The 16,819-nt window shown below is 46.6% G+C and overlaps 1 protein-coding gene across 2 annotated transcripts; it reads left to right on the top strand.

The window, feature by feature from the left end:
- Positions 1 to 2,162: 2,162 nt before the first annotated feature.
- Positions 2,163 to 16,819, top strand: FAM3A (FAM3 metabolism regulating signaling molecule A). 2 transcript variants are annotated; one of them, XM_085046554.1, is made up of 10 exons: positions 2,163 to 2,270; positions 3,586 to 3,621; positions 5,018 to 5,134; positions 8,486 to 8,509; positions 9,926 to 10,049; positions 11,598 to 11,656; positions 12,928 to 12,978; positions 14,479 to 14,563; positions 15,139 to 15,265; positions 16,582 to 16,819. In XM_085046554.1, exons 2-10 carry the CDS (start codon positions 3,609 to 3,611, stop codon positions 16,672 to 16,674), a joined length of 693 nt encoding a protein of 230 aa, XP_084902680.1. In that variant the 5' UTR covers positions 2,163 to 2,270; positions 3,586 to 3,608; the 3' UTR covers positions 16,675 to 16,819. The 2 variants fall into 2 exon arrangements, with proteins under 2 accessions (XP_084902680.1, XP_084902681.1); XM_085046555.1 differs by lacking the exon at positions 2,163 to 2,270 and adding an exon at positions 2,426 to 2,450.

Here is a 16,819-nt window from a genome sequence, read left to right as displayed (position 1 = left end):
CCTTACTGGGTCAAACTGGGAGTGTCAGTTCCTTACTGGGAGCACTGGGAGAGCACTGGGGCCAAACTGGGCCCTTACTGGGAGAACTGGGAGTGAACTGGGAGTGAACTGGGGCCAAACTGGGCTCTTACTGGGAGCACTGGGAGAGCACTGGAGCCTCTCTGGGTTCTATACTGGGAGCACTGGGAGCACTGGGGCCAAACTGGGCTCTTACTGGGAGAACTGGAAGTGTACTGGGAGCGAACTGAGGCCAAACTGGGCTCTTACTGGGATCACTGGGAGCACTGGAGCCTCTCTGGGTTCTATACTGGGAGCACTGGGAGCACTAGGGCCAAACTGGGCTCTTACTGGGATCACTGGGAGCACTGGAGCCTCTCTGGGTTCTATACTGGGAGCACTGGGAGCACTAGGGCCAAACTGGGCCAAACTGGGAGTGTTAGTTTCTTACTGGGAGCACTGGGAATGAACTGGGGCCGAACTGGGCCAAACTGGGAGTGTTAGTTTCTTACTGGGAGAGCGCTGTGAGTGAACTGGGGCCTCTCTGGGTTCTATACTGGGAGCACTGGGGCCTTACTGGGAGCATTAGTTCCTTACTGGGAGCACTGGGAGAGCACTGGAGCCTCACTGGGTTCTATACTGGGAGCACTGGGCCTTACTGGGAGTGTTAGTTCCTTACTGGGAGCACTGGGAGAGCACTGGGGCCTGGCTGGGCTCTTACTGGGAGCACTGGGAGAGCACTGGGAGCATACTGGAGCCTCTCTGGGTTCTGTACTGGGAGCACTGGGAGAACTGGGGCTGCACTGGGCTCTTACTGGGAGCATTAGTTCCTTACTGGGAGCACTGGGATCTTACTGGGAGTGCTGGGCCTTTACTGGGAGCACTGGGAGGGCCCTGGGGAGGTGTTGTGCTGTTACTGGGAGCACTGGGAGCATACTGGGGTCTCACTGGGAGAGCACTGGGGCCTCACTGGGCCCTTACTGGGAGCACTGGGAGTACTGGGAGAGCGCTGGGAGGACACTGGAGGGTTACTGGGAGAGCACTGGGGGTTACTGGGAGCACTGGGAGGGCACTGGGAGATCCTGGGGATGGGTTGGAGGGTTACTGGGAGAACCATGATGGCACTGGGAGTCACTGGAGTGTTACTGGGAGCACTGGGAGTGCAGTGGAACCTTGCTGGGCCAAACTGGGAGCACTGGGGGTTACTGGGAATACTGGGAGATCATTTGGGTTACTGGGAGGGCACTGGGAGAGCACTGGGGGTTACTGGGAGCCCTGGGGAGTTACTGGGAGGACACTGGAGAGTTACTGGGAGCACTGGGAGGACACTTGGAGGTCATTGGTTCTTACTGGGAGCACTGGGAGTGTTACTGGGAGTACTGGGAGGTACTGGATGGTTACTGGGAAGGCCATTGGGGGTTACTGGGAGAACTGGGAGCCACTGGAGTGCTACTGGGAGCACTGGGAGGTCACTGGGAGGCACTGGGAGCACTGGGAGCCATTAGAGTGTTACTGGGAGAGCACTGCGAGGGTCACTGGGTGTTACTGGGAGGTCACTGGGAGGTTACTGGGAACCACTGAGGTTTATTGGGAACACTGGGAGAGCACCAGGGGTCACTGGGAGGACACTGGAGAGTTACTGGGAGAACTGGAAGCCACAAGAGTGTTACTGGGAGCACTGGGAGGATCACTGGGTGTTACTGGGAGCTCACTGGGAGAGCACTGGGAGTTACTGGGAGGACCATTGGGTGTTACTGGGAGCACTGGGAGGGAACTGGGAGCACTGGGAGGTCACTGAGAGGAACTGGGAGGTCACTGGGTGTTACTGGGAGGTCACTGGGAGCACTGGGAAGGCTCTGGGAGCACTGGGAGGTCACTGGGAACCGCTGGAGCTTTACTGGGAGCACTGGGAGGTCACTGGGAGGTTACTGGGAGCACTGGGCAGTCGCTGGGCTCCGCTAGGCGGCGCTGTCTCCCCGCCGCAAGGGCTGCCGGGAGTTGTAGTCCAGCAGCCACATCCGGGTATGACATCATCGCTAACACCCCAGGCTCCGCCCCTCGCTCCCCATTGGTTCACCGCCCTGCCACACCCCCCGCTCTGATTGGCCGCCGCTCTCCGCGCTCTGATTGGCCGAACGGCACCGAGTGGGCGTGGCTTTCTAGCGGATCGAGCTGCGATTGGCTGGCGGGGCGCGGGGCGAGCGCTGATTGGTTCAGCCGCAAACCCGGAAGCGGAAGAAGCTGAGCGGGGAAGCGTCAGGGCAACGGGGCCGGTGAGAGAATTTGGGGTGAATTTGGGGAATTTTGGGGATTTTTGGGGTTTTTTTGGGGATTTTTGTGATTTAAGAGATGATTTCGGTGATTTTTGAGGAGGTTTGAGATGATTTTTGGGCGATTTTCGGGGAGATTTCGGTGATTTTTGGGGTGGCTGACGTGATTTTTGGGGAGTTTAGGAGGTTTTTGGGGAGTTTTGGTGATTTTTTTGGGGGATTTCAGTGATTTTTGGGTGGTTTAGGTGATTTTTGGGGTGATTTAGGTGACTTTTTGGGGATTTCAGTGATTTTTTTGATGGTTTTGGTGATTTTTGGAGTTATTTCGTGATTTTTGGGGTGATTTCGGTGATTTTTTGATGGTTTTCAGTCATTTTTGGGGAGATTTCCCTGATTTTCGGGGTGGTTTAGATGATTTTTTTGGGGATTTCAGTGATTTTTGGGGTAATTTTGCTTATTTTTGGGGTGCTTTCAGTGATTTTTTTGGGGCGATTTCGGTGATTTTTGGGGGACTTTGGTGATTTTTTGGGGATTTCAGTGATTTTTTGGATGGTTTTGGTGATTTTTGGAGTTATTTAGTGATTTTTTGGGAAATTTCGGTGATTTTTTGATGGTTTTCAGTGATTTTTTTGGGGCAATTTCAGGGTTTTTTGGGGATTTCAGTGATTTTTTGGGGCGATTTTGGTGATTTTTGGGGTTATTTAGTGATTTTTGGGGGATTTCGCTGATTTTTGGGTGGTTTAGGTGTTTTTTTGGGATTCTTTAGGTGATTTTTTTAATTTCAGTGATTTTTTGGATGGTTTTCGGTGATTTTTGGGGTTATTTAGTGATTTTTTTGGGGTAATTTTGGTGATTTTTGGGGTGATTTCGGTAATTTTGGGGTGATTTAGGTGATTTTTTTGGGGGTAATTTCAGTGATTTTTTGGGTGATTTTGGTGATTTTTTAAAATTTCAGTGATTATTTTGGGATTTCAGTGATTTTTGGAGTTGTTTTGGTGATTTTTTTGGGTGATTTAGGTGATTTTTTTGGGATTTCAGTGATTTTTGAGGTGATTTTGGTAATTTTTTTGGGACTTTGGTGGGTTTTTTTTTTATTTTGGTGATTTTTGGGGTGATTTTGGTGATTTTGTTTTGGATTTCAGTGATTTTTTTGGGATTTCAGTGATTTTTTTTTTAATTTCCGTGACTTTTGGGGTAATTTCGGTGATTTTTGGGTGATTTTTGGGGTAAATTCAGTGATTTTTTTGGGATTTCAGTGATTTTTTTGGGGTAATTTCAGTGATTTTTGGGTTTCTGATTCTCCCAAATTCTCTTTCAGCCCCACGGAGTTCCCAGAGCGGAATGAGAGTGGCGGGTAAGGAGAATTTGGGGAAATTTGGGGAAATTTGGGAAAATTTGGGAAAATTTAAGGAATTTTTACATTTGGGGGGAAATTTGGGGAATTTTGGGGAAATTTCGGAAAATTTGGGGAAAATTTTTGGTGAAAATTTGGGGGAAATGTGAGGAATTTTGGGGGAATTTTTACATTTTGGTGGAAATTTTGGGAATTTTGGGGAAATTTTTGGAAAATTTGGGATTTTTGGGGGAAATTTTGGGGAAATTTTTGGGAATTTTGGGAAAATTTGGAGAAATATTGGGGAAATTTGAGGAATTTTGGGGAAAATTATGGAGAATTTACGGGAAATTTGGGGAATTTTTGGGGAAATTTGGGGAGAATTTGGGGATTTTGGGGAATTTTGGGGAAAATTTGGGGAAATTTTGGGAAATTTTGGGGAATTTTGGGGAGATTTGGGGGAAATTTGGGGGAAATTTAAGGAATTTTAAATTTGGGGGAAATTTTGAAAATTTGGGGGAATTTGGGGAAGATTTTTTGGGAAATTTGGGAAAATTTGGGGGAAATTTGAGGAATTTTTACATTTTGGGGGAAATTTGAGGAATTTTGGGGGAATTTCAAGGAGATTTGGGGGATTTTGGGGAAATTTAGAGGAATTTAGGAGGAATTTGGGGAAATTTGGGGGAAATTTGGGGGTATTTTTCAGATACTTTTGGGGATATTTTTGGGCTGATTTTGGGATATTTTTGGGATAATTTTGGAGTTAATTTAGTGATATTTTCAGGATATTTCTGGGCAATTTTGCTTTTTAATATTTTCGGGTTATTTTCGGGCTATTTCTGGGATATTTTTGGCAATATTTTGGGCTAATTTTGGGATTTTTTTGGGTATTTTTGGGGATAATTTTGGGCTATTTTTGAGTTAATTTTGGGATATTTTCAGGCTATTTCTGAGCAATTTTTTGGATTTTTTTTTATATTTTCGGGGTTATTTTCGGGCTATTTCTGGGCTATTTTCAGCAATATTTTGGGCTATTTTTGGCAATATTTTGGGCTAATTTTGGGATATTTTCGGGCTATTTCTGGGATATTTTCGGCGATATTTTGGGCTTATTTTGGGATATTTTCGGCAATATTTTGGGATATTTTTGGGGATATTTTCGGCAATATTTTGGGCCAATTTTGGGATATTTTCGGGGTATTTTTGGGGATATTTTTGGTAATATTTTGGGCTAATTTCGGGATATTTTTGGGGCTATTTTCGGCAATATTTTGGGCCAATTTTGGGATATTTTTGGGGTATTTTTGGGGATATTTTTGGCAATATTTTGGGCTAATTTTGGGATATTTTTGGGGCTATTTTCGGCAATATTTTGGGCTAATTTTGGCCCATTTTGGGTCCCTTTCCGGCTCCCCAGCCCCCCTCCGCCTGGTGGCCCTGGGGGTCGCGGCTGGCCTGACTTGGCTCCTGGTGACGTCACTGCTCGGTCCCCCCCGCGCCCCTCCCCCCCTCGGGCTGCTCAGGCTGCTGCGCCGTGAGTGGGGGAGGGGCGGGGTGGGGGAGGGGCGACCCCAAAATTCCCCCCAAAAAACCCAACCAGGGTGGGGGAGGGGCGGTTTGGGGACCCTAAAAATCCCAGTTGGGGTGGGGGAGGGGCGGGGTGGGGGAGGGGCGACCCGAAAAATCCATCTGGGGTGGGGGAGGGCGGTTTGGAGACCCCAAAATCCATCTGGGGTGGGGGAGGGGCGGGGGAGGGGCGACCCAAAATTCCCCCCAAAACCCAACCGGGGTGGGAGGGGCGGGTTGGGGACCCTAAATCCCAATTGGGGTGGGGGAGGGGCGGGGTGGGGGAGGGGCGATTTGGGGACCCCAAAAAGTCGAACGGGGTGGGGGAGGGGCTGGAAATATTTGGGGTGGGGGAGGGGCGAGGGGGGAAACCCCCCAAAAAACAACCGGGGTGGGGGAGGGGAGGCAAGAAATTGGGGAAATTGACCGGAAATTTGGGAAATTCACTCGAAATTCGGAGGCAGAAATTGGGAAAATTCACCCAAAATTTTGGCCCCGAAGTCGGGGAAGTTGACTCGAAATTTGGGGAAAATCACTTGAAATTTGGGTCCCAAAATTGGGAAAATTCCCCTGGAATTTGGAGCCAAAAACTGGGGAAATTGACCCAGAATTGGGAAAATTAACCTGAAAAATTAAGCCCCGAAATTGGGAAAATTCCCACAACAGTCGGAGCCAAAAATTGGGGAAATTCACTCGAAATTTGGAGGCAAAAATTGGGAAATTCACCCCAAAAATAGGAGGAAGAAATTTGGGGAAATTCCCCTGAAATTTAGGGAAAATTCCCACAAAATCTGGGGAAATTCGCGTGAAATTCGGAGGCAGAAATTGAGGAAATTGATCCGAAATTTTGGCCCCAAAATTGGGAAAATTCCCCTGAAATTTAGGCGAATTCCTGTGAAATTTGGGGAAATTCCTGCGAAATTTGGAGGCAGAAATTTGGGGAAATTCCCCTGAAATTTGGGAAAATTCCCGCAAAATTTGGAGCCAAAAATTGGGGGAAATGTACCCCAAAATTGGGAAAATTCCCATGAAATTTGGAGGCAAGAAACTGGGGAAATTGACCCGAAATTTTGGTCCTGAAGTTGGGGATATTTACTGGAAATTTGGAGTCAAAAATTGGGGAAATTTACACAAAAATTGGGAAAATTCTTGTGAAATTTGGAGCCAAAAATTGGGGAAATTCCCATGAAATTTGGGGAAATTCCCTCAAAATTTGGGAAAATTGCTGCAAAATTTGGAGCCAAAAATGGGGGAGATTTACACAAAACTGTGAGGCAGAAATTTGGGGAAATTCCTCATAAATTTGGGGAAATTCCCACGAAATTCAGAGGCAGAAATTGGGGAAATTCACTCAAAATTTGGAGCCAAAAATTGGGGGAAATTTACCCAAAAGTTGGGGAAATTCCCGTGAAATTTGGGGAAATTCACTCAAAATTTGGGAAAAAATGCTGCAAAATTTGGGGAAATTCACTCAAAATTTGGGAAAAATTCCCACGAAATTCAGAGGCAGAAATTTGGGGAAATTCCCATGAAATTTGGGGAAATTCACTCAAAATTTGGGAAAATTCCCATGAAATTTGGAGGCAGAAACTGGGAAAATTCCCATGAAATTTGGGAAAATCCCCACGAAATTTGGAGCCAAAAATTTGGGGAAATTTACTCAAAAATTGGGAAAATTCCCACGAAATTCAGAGCAAGAAAATGGGGAAATTGACCAGAAATTTGGGGAAATTCCTCATAAATTTGGGGAAATTCCCACGAAATTCAGAGCAAGAAATTGGGGAAATTCCTCTGAAATTTGGGGAAATTCACTCGAAGTTTGGGAAAATTGCTGCAAAATTTGGAGCCAAAAATTGGGGGAAATTTACACAAAATTTGGAGGCAGAAATTTGGGAAAATTGCCTGAAATTTGGGGAAATTCTCACGGAATTCAGAGGCAGAAATTGGGGAAATTCACTCAAAATTTGGGGAAAATCACTCGAAATTTGGAGCCAAAAATTGGGGGAAATTTTCCCCAAAATTGGGAAAATTCCTCTGAAATTTGGAGGCAGAAATTGGGGAAATTCCCATGAAATTTGGGGAAATACACTCAAAATTTGGGAAAAATTGCCACGAAATTCAGAGGCAGAAAATTGGGGAAATTCCCATGAAATTTGGGGAAATTCACTCAAAATTTGGGGGAAATTGCCTGAAATTTGGGGAAATTCCCACAGAATTCAGAGGCAGAAATTGGGGAAATTCCTGTGAAATTTGGGGAAATTCACTCGAAATTTGGAGCCAAAAATTGGGGAAATTTACCCAAAAATTGGGAAAATTCCTGTGAAATTTGGAGGCAGAAATTTGGGGAAATTCCCATGAAATTTGGGGAAATTCACTCAAAATTTGGGGAAAATTTCTTCAAAATTTGGGGAAATTCACTCGAAATTTGGGAAAAATTCCCACGAAATTCAGTGGCAGGAATTGGGGAAATTCCCATGAAATTTGGCAAAATTCCCACGAAATTTGGAGCCAAAAATTGGGGAAATTTATCTGGAGGTTTGGGAAAATTCCCACGAAATTCAGAGCAGGAAATTGGGGAAATTCCCATGAAATTTGGGGGAAATTTCTTCAAAATTTGGGGAAATTCACTCAAAATTTGGGGAAAATTCCCACGAAATTCAGAGGCAGAAATTTGGGGAAATTCCCATGAAATTTGGGAAAATTCACTCAAAATTTGGGAAAATTGCTGCAAAATTTGGGGAAATTATCTCGAAATTTGGGAAAGTTGCCACAAAATTTGGAGCCAAAAATGGGGGAAAATTACACAAAAATTGGAGGCAGAAATTGGGAAAATTGACATGAAATTTGGGGGAAATTCTCACGAAATTCAGAGGCAGAAATTGGGGAAATTCACTCGAAATTTGGAGCCAAAAATTGGGGGAAATTTTCCCAAAAATTGGGAAAATTCCTGTGAAATTTGGAGGCAGAAATTGGGGAAATTCCCATGAAATTTGGGGAAATTCACTCAAAATTTGGGAAAAATTCCCACGATATTCAACAGCAGAAATTTGGGGAAATTCCCATGAAATTTGGGGAAATTCCCTCAAAATTTGGGGGAAATTGCCTGAAATTTGGGGAAATTCCCACAGAATTCAGAGGCAGAAATTGGGGAAATTCCTGTGAAATTTGGGGAAATTCACTCGAAATTTGAAGCCAAAAATTGGGGAAATTTACCCAAAAATTGGGAAAATTGCCACGAAATTCAGAGGCAGAAATTTGGGGAAATTCCCATGAAATTTGGGGAAATTCCCACGGAATTTACCTGCCCCTCCCCCCACAGGTGAGGAGAGAAACCCAACGGCAGGTGAGGGAAATTTGGGAGAAATTTGGGGGATTTGGGAGGATTTTTGGGGAAGATTTGGGATTTTTGGGGTGATTGATTTTTTTTTTTTTGAATTCTAGAAAAATTGTGGGGAAATTTTGGGGAAATTTGGGGGATTTGGGAGGATTTTTGGGGAAGATTTGGGGTTTTTTGGGTGTTTTTTTTAATTTTAGAAAATTTTAGGGAAATTTTGGGGAAATTTGGCGGATTTGGGAGGATTTTGGGGAAGATTTGGGATTTTTTTTGGGTGTTTTTTTATTTTAGAAAAATTTTGGGGAAATTTGGGGGATTTGGGAGGAATTTTGGAGAAGATTTGGGGTTTTTTGGGTGGTTTTTTTTAATTTTAGAAAAATTTTGGGGAAATTTGGGGAGTTTTTGGGAAATGTTGGGATTTTTTGGGGGAAATTTTGGGATTTTTTTGGGGAAATTTTGGGATTTTTTGGGGGAAAATTTGGGGAATTTTTTGTGGAAATGTTGGGAATTTTTTTGGAGACTTTTGGGAATTTTTGGGAATTTTGGAGGTGGTTTTGGGGTGTTTTTTGGAGAGGATTTTGGGGTATTTTTGAGTTGGTTTTTGGGGTGGTTTTGGGGTAATTTTGGGGTTGTTTTTGGAAGGGATTTTGGGGATTTCAGGAGTGTTTTTGGGACGATTTTGGGGTAATTTTTGGGGGTTTCTGGGGTGGTTTTTTGGGGTGTTTTTGGGTTTTTTTCGAGGTGGATTTTGAGTTTTTTGGGGTCATTTTTGGGGTGTTTTTGGGATGACTTCAGGGTGATTTTGGGGTGTTTTTTTGGGAGGATTTTGAGATTTTTTGGAGATTTTTTGGGGGGTTTTGGGGTGGTTTTGAGGTGTTTTCGGGGTGATGTTTTGGGGTGGTTTTGGGTGGATTTTGGGGTTTTTTTGAGGTGGATTTTGAGTTTTTTGGGATCATCTTTGGGGTGATTTTGAGGTGGTTTTTTGGGATGATTTTGAGATTTTTTGGGGTGTTTTCAGGGTGATGTTTTGGGGTGGTTTTGGGTGGATTTTTGGGGTTTTTTTGAAGTGGATTTTGGGTTTTTTGGGGTGTTTTTTGGGAGATTTTTGGGGGGTTTTTGGGGTGATGTTTTGGGGTGTTTTTGGGAGGATTTTGGGGTTTTTTTGAGGTGGATTTTGGGGTTTTGGGGATGACTTCGGGGTGATTTTGGGGTGTTTTTTTGGGACGATTTTGAGATTTTTTGGGGTGGTTTTTGAGGTGATTTTGGGACATTTTTTAGTGACGTTTGGGGAAAATTTAGCCACATTTTCCCACTGAAATTTCACCATTTTCCCACCTAATTTCCCCATTTTTCCCTCTTTTCCCCCCAAATTTTTTTTAAATTTTTTCCCCGCCCCTCCCCCACCCCCTCGCCCCTCCCCCCCAGCGCCCCGCCCCCCCCGGTTCAAGTGCGGGCTGCCCCAGCCCTGCCCCCCCCGGCACTTCGCCTTTCGCCTCCTGAGCGGCGCTGCCAACGTGGTGGGACCCAAAATCTGCCTGGAGGGGAGAGAGTGAGTGGGAGGGAGCGAAATGGGGTGGGGAGGGGTGAGGAAATGGGGATGGGTGAAATGGGATGGGGAGGGCAAGAAAAATTGGGAGGGGGTTTAAATAGGGTGGGGAGGGGTTAAATGGGGTGGAGAAGGGTGGGAAAATGGGGAGGGGTTACATGGAGTGGGGAGGGTGAAATGGGTGGGGGAGGGAGCAAGAGAGAAATGGGAAGGGTGAGGGGAGGGGAGGGGGGCAGGGGAATGGGAGGGGCCAAAAATGGGGAGAGGGTGAAAATGGGTAGGGGAGGGTTAAATGGGGTAGGATAGGGCAGGGAAATGGGGGAGGGCGATAGGGTGGGGGAGGGGCAAGAGAAATGGGGAGGGGCAAGAGAAATGGGGAGGGGCAAGGGGAAATGGGGGAGGGCCAGAAAAATTGGGAGGGGCTAAATGGGGTAGGAGGGGCGAGAAAAATGGAGGCAAAGGGGAAATGGGGGAGGGGAGCAAGAGAAATGGGGAGGGTGAGAAAAATGGGGAGGGAGCGAATGGGGTGGGGGAGAGGGGGCGAGCAGGAGTGGGGAAGGGGTGAAAAATGGGGGAGGGCAAGAGAAATGGCAAAGGGGAAATGGAGGAGGGGCGAGAGAAATGGGGAAGGGTTAAATGGGGTGGGGAGGGGTGAGGGAGTGGGGAGGGCGAGAAAATGGGGGAGGAGCAAAGGGAAATGGGGGAGGGGCGAGAAAATTGGGGAGGGAAACGGGATGGCGAGGGTGAGAGAAATGGGGGAGGGGGAGAGAAATGGGGAGGGAGAGAAATGGGAGGGGGTTACATGGGGTGGGGAGGAGCGATGCAGTGGGGGAGGGGTGAGAAAACTGGGGAGGGGCAAGGGAAATGGGGAGGGGTGAGAAAAATGGGGAGGGGTGAAATGGGGTGGGGGAGGGGCTAAGGATCTGTTTGGAGGTGAGAGTGAGTGGGGAGGGGCGAGAGGGCTGGGGAGGGGCTATGGTGGTGGGGGAGGGCTAAAGTTAACAGGGAGGCCAAGATCTGCCTGAAGGGCGGGAGTGGGTGGGGAGGGGCAAGAGGGGTGGGGGGAGGAAATCAGGGTGGGGAAGGGAGAGAGTGAATTGGGGAGGGGCAGAATGAATGGGAGGGAAACTGGAGTGGGGAGAGGAATGGGTTAAATGGTGTGGGGAGGGGTGGTTTAAGTTGGCCACGCCCACACAACCACGCCCCGTTGTGGGGCTGAGGGGCAAGTGCAGTGGGGAGGGCAAAATGAATGGGGAGGGCAGATGTGGGTGGGGGAGGGGCAGACGTTAATGGGGAGGGGCTAAAAGGAGTGGGGAGGGGCGGGGAGGAGTGTGGGGGAGGCGAAGAAGTGGAGGAAGGCGCAATGGGGTGGGGAGGGGCGGAACTGGAACTGGGAGGGCAGAAATGGGGTGGGGAGGGGAGATGGGGGAGGGTCAGTTGAACTGGGGAGGGGGTCAGGGGTGGGGGAGGGGCAGGGCCGGTCCTTTAGCCCCTCCCCCACCCCTAGGCCCCGCCTATGGGGTGACCACGCCCCCTTTCCCCTCCCCCCAGGCTGATGAGCAGCGTGAAGAACAATGTTGGGCGTGGCCTGAACATCGCCCTGGTCAACGGTGGGGGAGGGGCAGAATGAGATGGGGACGGCAGCGTGAATGGGGAGGGGCTATGTAGGTGGGGAGGGGTAGAACAGGGTGGGGGATGAGGAGAGGGAGGGGGGAGGGGCTAAGTGGGTGGGGAGGGGAGAACACAAGGGGTGAGATAGGGTGGGGGACAGCAGACTGAATGGGGGAGGGCCTAAAGGCAGTGGGGAGGGGTTAAGTGGGGTGGGGAGGGGCCGAATGGGGTGGGGGAGGGGTGAGATAGGTGGGGAGGGGCTAAAACGAGTGGAGGCTAATGAGGTGGGGGAGGGGCTAAGTGCAGTGGGGGAGGGGCAGAGCAATGGGAGGGGCAGAGTGAGGGGGAGGGGCTAAGGGGGTGGGGAGGGGCGGATAAGGTGGGGAGGGCAAAATGAGTGGTAGAGGGCAGCGGAGTGGGGGAGTGGTGAGGTAGGGTGGGGAGGGGCTAAAACGATTAGGGCCTAAGCAAGTGGGGGAGGGGCAGAGTGGGGAGGGAGGGGCTGCAGGCATGGGGAGGGGCAGAGCGCAGTGGGGAGGGCGCGATAAGGTGGGGGAGGGGCAAAATGAGTGGGGGAGGGGCCAATGAGGTCGGGAGGGGCAGAGTGAGTGGGGGAGGGTAGGTAGGGTGGGGGGGGGGCCAAGTGGGGTGGGGGAGGGACGAGATAGGTGGGGAGGGGCAGAGCAAGTGGGGAGGGCTAAGTGAGGTGGGGGAGGGGCAGAGCGAGTGGGGAGGGGCTAACGTTGAGGTGGGGGGGCAGAGCGACGGGGGAAAGATAATGTTGGGGGGCAGAATGATGGGGAGGGGCAGAGGGAGTGGGGGAGGGGCTAAGTGAGGTGGGGAGGGGCTAAAATGAGTGGGGAGGGACAGAGTGAGAGGGGAGGGGCTAAAAGGCATGGGGCAAGGTCGAGTGGGAGGGGCTAAATGCAGTGGGGGAGGGGCAGAACGAATGGGGGGAGGGGTGAGATAGGGTGGGGAGGGGCTAAAACGAGTGGAGGGGCTAGGTGCTGTGGGGGAGGGGCAGAGCAGTGGGGAGGGCAGAGTGAGGGAGGGGCAAAAAGGCACGGGGAGGGGCGAGATCAAGTGGGGGAGTGGCAGGGTAAATGGGGGAGGGGCGAGCTTGGGTGGGGGAGGGGCTAATGAGGACGGGGCGGGGCTAAATGCTGTGGGGGAGGGGCCGAGCGAGTGGGGGAGGGGCGAAAGAGGTGGGGGAGGGGCCGGGTGGAAGTGGGCGGGGCCAAACGCCCGGGGTTTCCCCTCCCCCCCCCAGGGGTCAGCGGGGAGCTGATCGCCGCTCAGGCCTTCGACATGTGGGCGGGAGGTGAGTGCTCGCCCCTCCCCCACCCCCATTTTGGGGACCCCTCCCCCCTTCTGAGGGGGTCTCCGCCCCTCCCCCACCCTCTCCACCTTTTTTGGGGATTATTTTGGGATTATTGGGAATTTTTTCGTAATTTTTCGAAATGTTGGGGGATTTTTTTTTATTTTTTTAAGGGTTTTTGGGGATTTTTTAATTGATTTTTCAAGTTTTTTGGGATTTTTGTTTTTCCAAATTTTTGGGGATTTTTTTTTCAATTTTTTATGGTTTTTGGGGATTTTTTTAATTGATTTTTCAAGGTTTCTTTGGGTTTTTTCCCAAATTTTTGGGGATTTTTTTTTTTTATTTTTCAAGTTTTTTGGGGATTTTTTTCTTTGATTTTTCAAATTTTTGGGGATTTTTTTATTTTTGATTTTTTAAGTTTCTTTGGGGATTTTTTAAATTGATTTTTCGACGCTTTGGGGATTTTTAAATTGATTTTTCAAGTTTTTGGGATTTTGTTTTTCCAAATTTTGGGATTTTTTCTTTTTTTGCTTTTTCAAGTTTTTTTGAGATTTTTTTTTTATTTTCAAAGTTTTTGGGGATTTTTAATTGATTTTTCAAGGCTTTTGGGGATTTTTTTCTTTGATTTTTCAAATTTTGGGGATTTTTTTATTTTTCAAGTGTTTTGGGGTTTTTTTAAATTTTATTTTTCAAGTTTTTTTGGGGATTTTAAAAATTATTTTTCAAGATTTTGGTTTTTATTTAATTTTATTTTTCAAACTTTTGGGGATTTTTTATTTTTTTTGAAGTTTTTGGAGGATTATTTAATTTTATTTTCAAATTTGGGGATTTTTTTATTTTTCAAGTTTTTTGAGGGATTTTTTTAGTTTTAGGTTTTTTTAGTTTAAATTTTTTTTTGGTAATTTTTTTGGAATTTTTATAAAATTTTGTAAATCTATTTAGGGATTTCCCAAATTTTCTGTGAATTCCCAATTATTTTTGTACTTTTCTCTGAATTTTGGGTGGTTTTCCCCTTTTTTTTTTTTTTGCTATTTTCCCCTTTTTTTTCCTATTTCTTCCACTTTTTTTGCTTTTTCTCCCAAATTTTTTGGGATTTCCCAATTTTCCTCATTCATTTTTGGGATTTTCCAGATGTTGAGATTTTTCCAGGATTCCCCAATTATCTTTGTAATTTCCTCTGAATTTTGGGGTTTTTTTCTTCCTTTTTTTTCCTATTTTCCCCATTTTTTCCCCTATTTTCTCCATTTTTTTCCCTATTTTCCCCATTTTTTTTGCAATTGTTCATTTTTTGGGGAATTTTTCCCAGAAAATTTTGGGATTTTCCAGATGTTGAGATTTTTCCAGGATTCCCCAATTATCTTTGTCATTTCCTCTGATTTTTAGAGTTTTTTCCTCCATTTTTTTTTCTTATTTTCCCCATTTTTTTTTCTATTTCTCTCTTTTTTTTTTGCTTTTTCCCCCAAATTTTTTGGGATTTCCTCATAAAATTTTGGGATTTTCCAGATGTGGAGGATCTCCTCAGGTTCCTCAGACCTCTCCATGAAGGAACTTTGGTTCTCGTGGCTTCTTATGATGATCCAGCGACAAAGTGAGAATTTGGGGAATTTTGGGGTTTTTTGGGGTTTTTTGGGGGTTTTTTTAGGATTTTTTGGGGGTTTTTGAGGGTATTTTTAGGATTTTTTGGGGGTTTTGGGGTTTTTTTAGGATTTTGGGGAGGGTTGTTGGGATTTTGGGGATTTTTTTGGTTTTTTGGGAGATTTTTTGGGGAGGTTTTTTTGGTTTTAGTGGATTTGGGGGATTTTTGGGGTTTTTGGGGGTAGTTTGGTTTTTTGGGGGATTTTTGGGGAGGATCTTTTGGTTTTTAGTGGATTTTTTGGGTTTCTTGGGCATTTTTGGGGATTTTTTTGGGGTTTTTTTGGGTTTTTTTGGTCCCTGGGGTTTTTTGGGTCCCTTGAGCTCATTTTTGGGTCCCCAAACCCATTTTTGAGTCACTAATCCCATTTTTTGACTCCCCAATCCCATTTTTTGGGTTTTCTACCCCATTTTTTGTGTCCCCAATCCCATTTTTTGGGTCCCCAACCCCATTTCCGATGTCCCCAAACCCATTTTTGGGGTCCCTGATCCCATTTTTTGGTGTCCTTATCCCATTTTTCGGCTCCCCAGGCTGACAGAAGAATCCAGAAAGCTCTTTGTGGAGCTGGGCAGTGCTGTGGCCAAAGATTTGGGATTTCGGGACAGTTGGGTGTTCCTCGGGGCCAAAGGGGTGCAGGACAGGAGTCCCTTCGAGCAGGTGGGGATTTGGGGATTTTGGGGGAATTTGGGAATTGGGAGAAATTTGGGGCATTTTAGAAATTTGGGGGAATTTTGGGAGATTTTTTGGGAAAATATTGGGGGGAATTTGGGAGAATTTTGGGGAAAATTTGGGGGAATTAGGGGATTTTGGGGGATTTTGGGGAAATTTGGGGACATTTTGGGGTAAATTTGGGGGATTTTGGGGGAAATTTGGGGGATTTGGGGACATTTTGAGGGGATTTGGGGACATTTTGGGGACATTTGGGGCATTTAGGGACATTTGGGGACATTTGAAAGGGATCTGGGGACATTTTAAGATATTTTGGGGACATTTGGGGACATCTTGAGAGAATTTTGGGGCAAATTTGGGGGATTTTGGATATTTTGGAGAGATTTGGGGTGATTATGGGGGGAATTTGGGGAGTTTTGGGGTGATTTGGGTGATTTTGGGGTGAATTTGGGGAATTTGGATGATTTTGGGGACATTTGGGGCGATTTTGGGGGGAATTTTCGTAAAGTTTTGGAGAATTTGTAGGAAATTTTGGGGTGAATTTGGGGAGTTTGGGGTGATTTCGGGGAGGTTTAGAGGGTTTTGGGGTAATTTGGGGAGAATTTGGTGATTTTGGGAGGTTTTGGGGTGATTTGGGTGATTTTGGGGGGAATTTGGGGTAATTTTGGGATGATCTGGGTGGTTATGGGGTGATTTTAAGGGGATGTGGTGATTTTGGGGTGCTTTGGGGTGATTTTGTGGGGAATTTGGGGTGATTTTGGGGGGGTTTTGAGGGTTTTGGGGTAATTTGGAGCGATTTTGGGGAATTTGGGGTGATTTTAAGGGGATTTTGGGGATTTTTGCAGAGTTTTGGGGTGATTTGGGGGGGAATTTGGGTGGTTATAGGGTGACTGGGAGGAGTTTTTGGTGGATTTGGGGTGATTTTGGGGTTTTTTGGGATAATTTTGTGGAGTTTTGCGGTGATTTTGTGGGGAATTTGGGGTGATTTCGGGTGATTTTTGGTAATTTTGGGGTGATTTGGGGAAATTCAGGGTGATTTTGGGGAGGTTAGGGGTGATTTCGGGTTTTTTTGGGATTTTTGATGGCAATTTGACAAATCTCTATTACTTTTTTGCTATTTTTTTCTGAAACCTCTGGAATTTTTTGGGGGAATTTCCTTGAATTTCAGGATCTCCATGAGGTCTGGAAATCCCTGGGGGTTTTGGGGTTTCCTGAATTTGTTTTTTGGGGTCTCAGGGTGATTTTTTGGGCTCCCAGGATGGTTTTTGAGGACCCAAAATCCCATTTTTTTTCTCTCCCTGCAGCACATCAGGAACAGCAGAGGATCCAACAAATACGAGGGTTGGCCTGAGGCTCTGGAGCTGGGGGGTTGTGTGCCCAGGAGACCCCCGGGGTGACCCCAAAATCACCCCAAAAATATCCCAAAAACATACAATAAAACAAGCCAAAAATATCTCAAAAACAGCCCAAAAATATCCCAAAAAACACACAAAAACCAAGCCAAAAATACCCCAAAACCACCCAAAAAAAGTAAAAAAAAAA

This window comes from Lichenostomus cassidix, unplaced genomic scaffold (genome assembly GCF_008360975.1).
Source record: "Lichenostomus cassidix isolate B80296 unplaced genomic scaffold, HeHo_3.0 HiC_scaffold_40, whole genome shotgun sequence".
Classification (NCBI taxonomy): Eukaryota; Metazoa; Chordata; class Aves; order Passeriformes; family Meliphagidae; genus Lichenostomus; species Lichenostomus cassidix.
The sequence above is the reverse complement of the archived record's forward strand: the minus strand, read 5'-3'. Positions and strand labels throughout refer to the sequence as shown.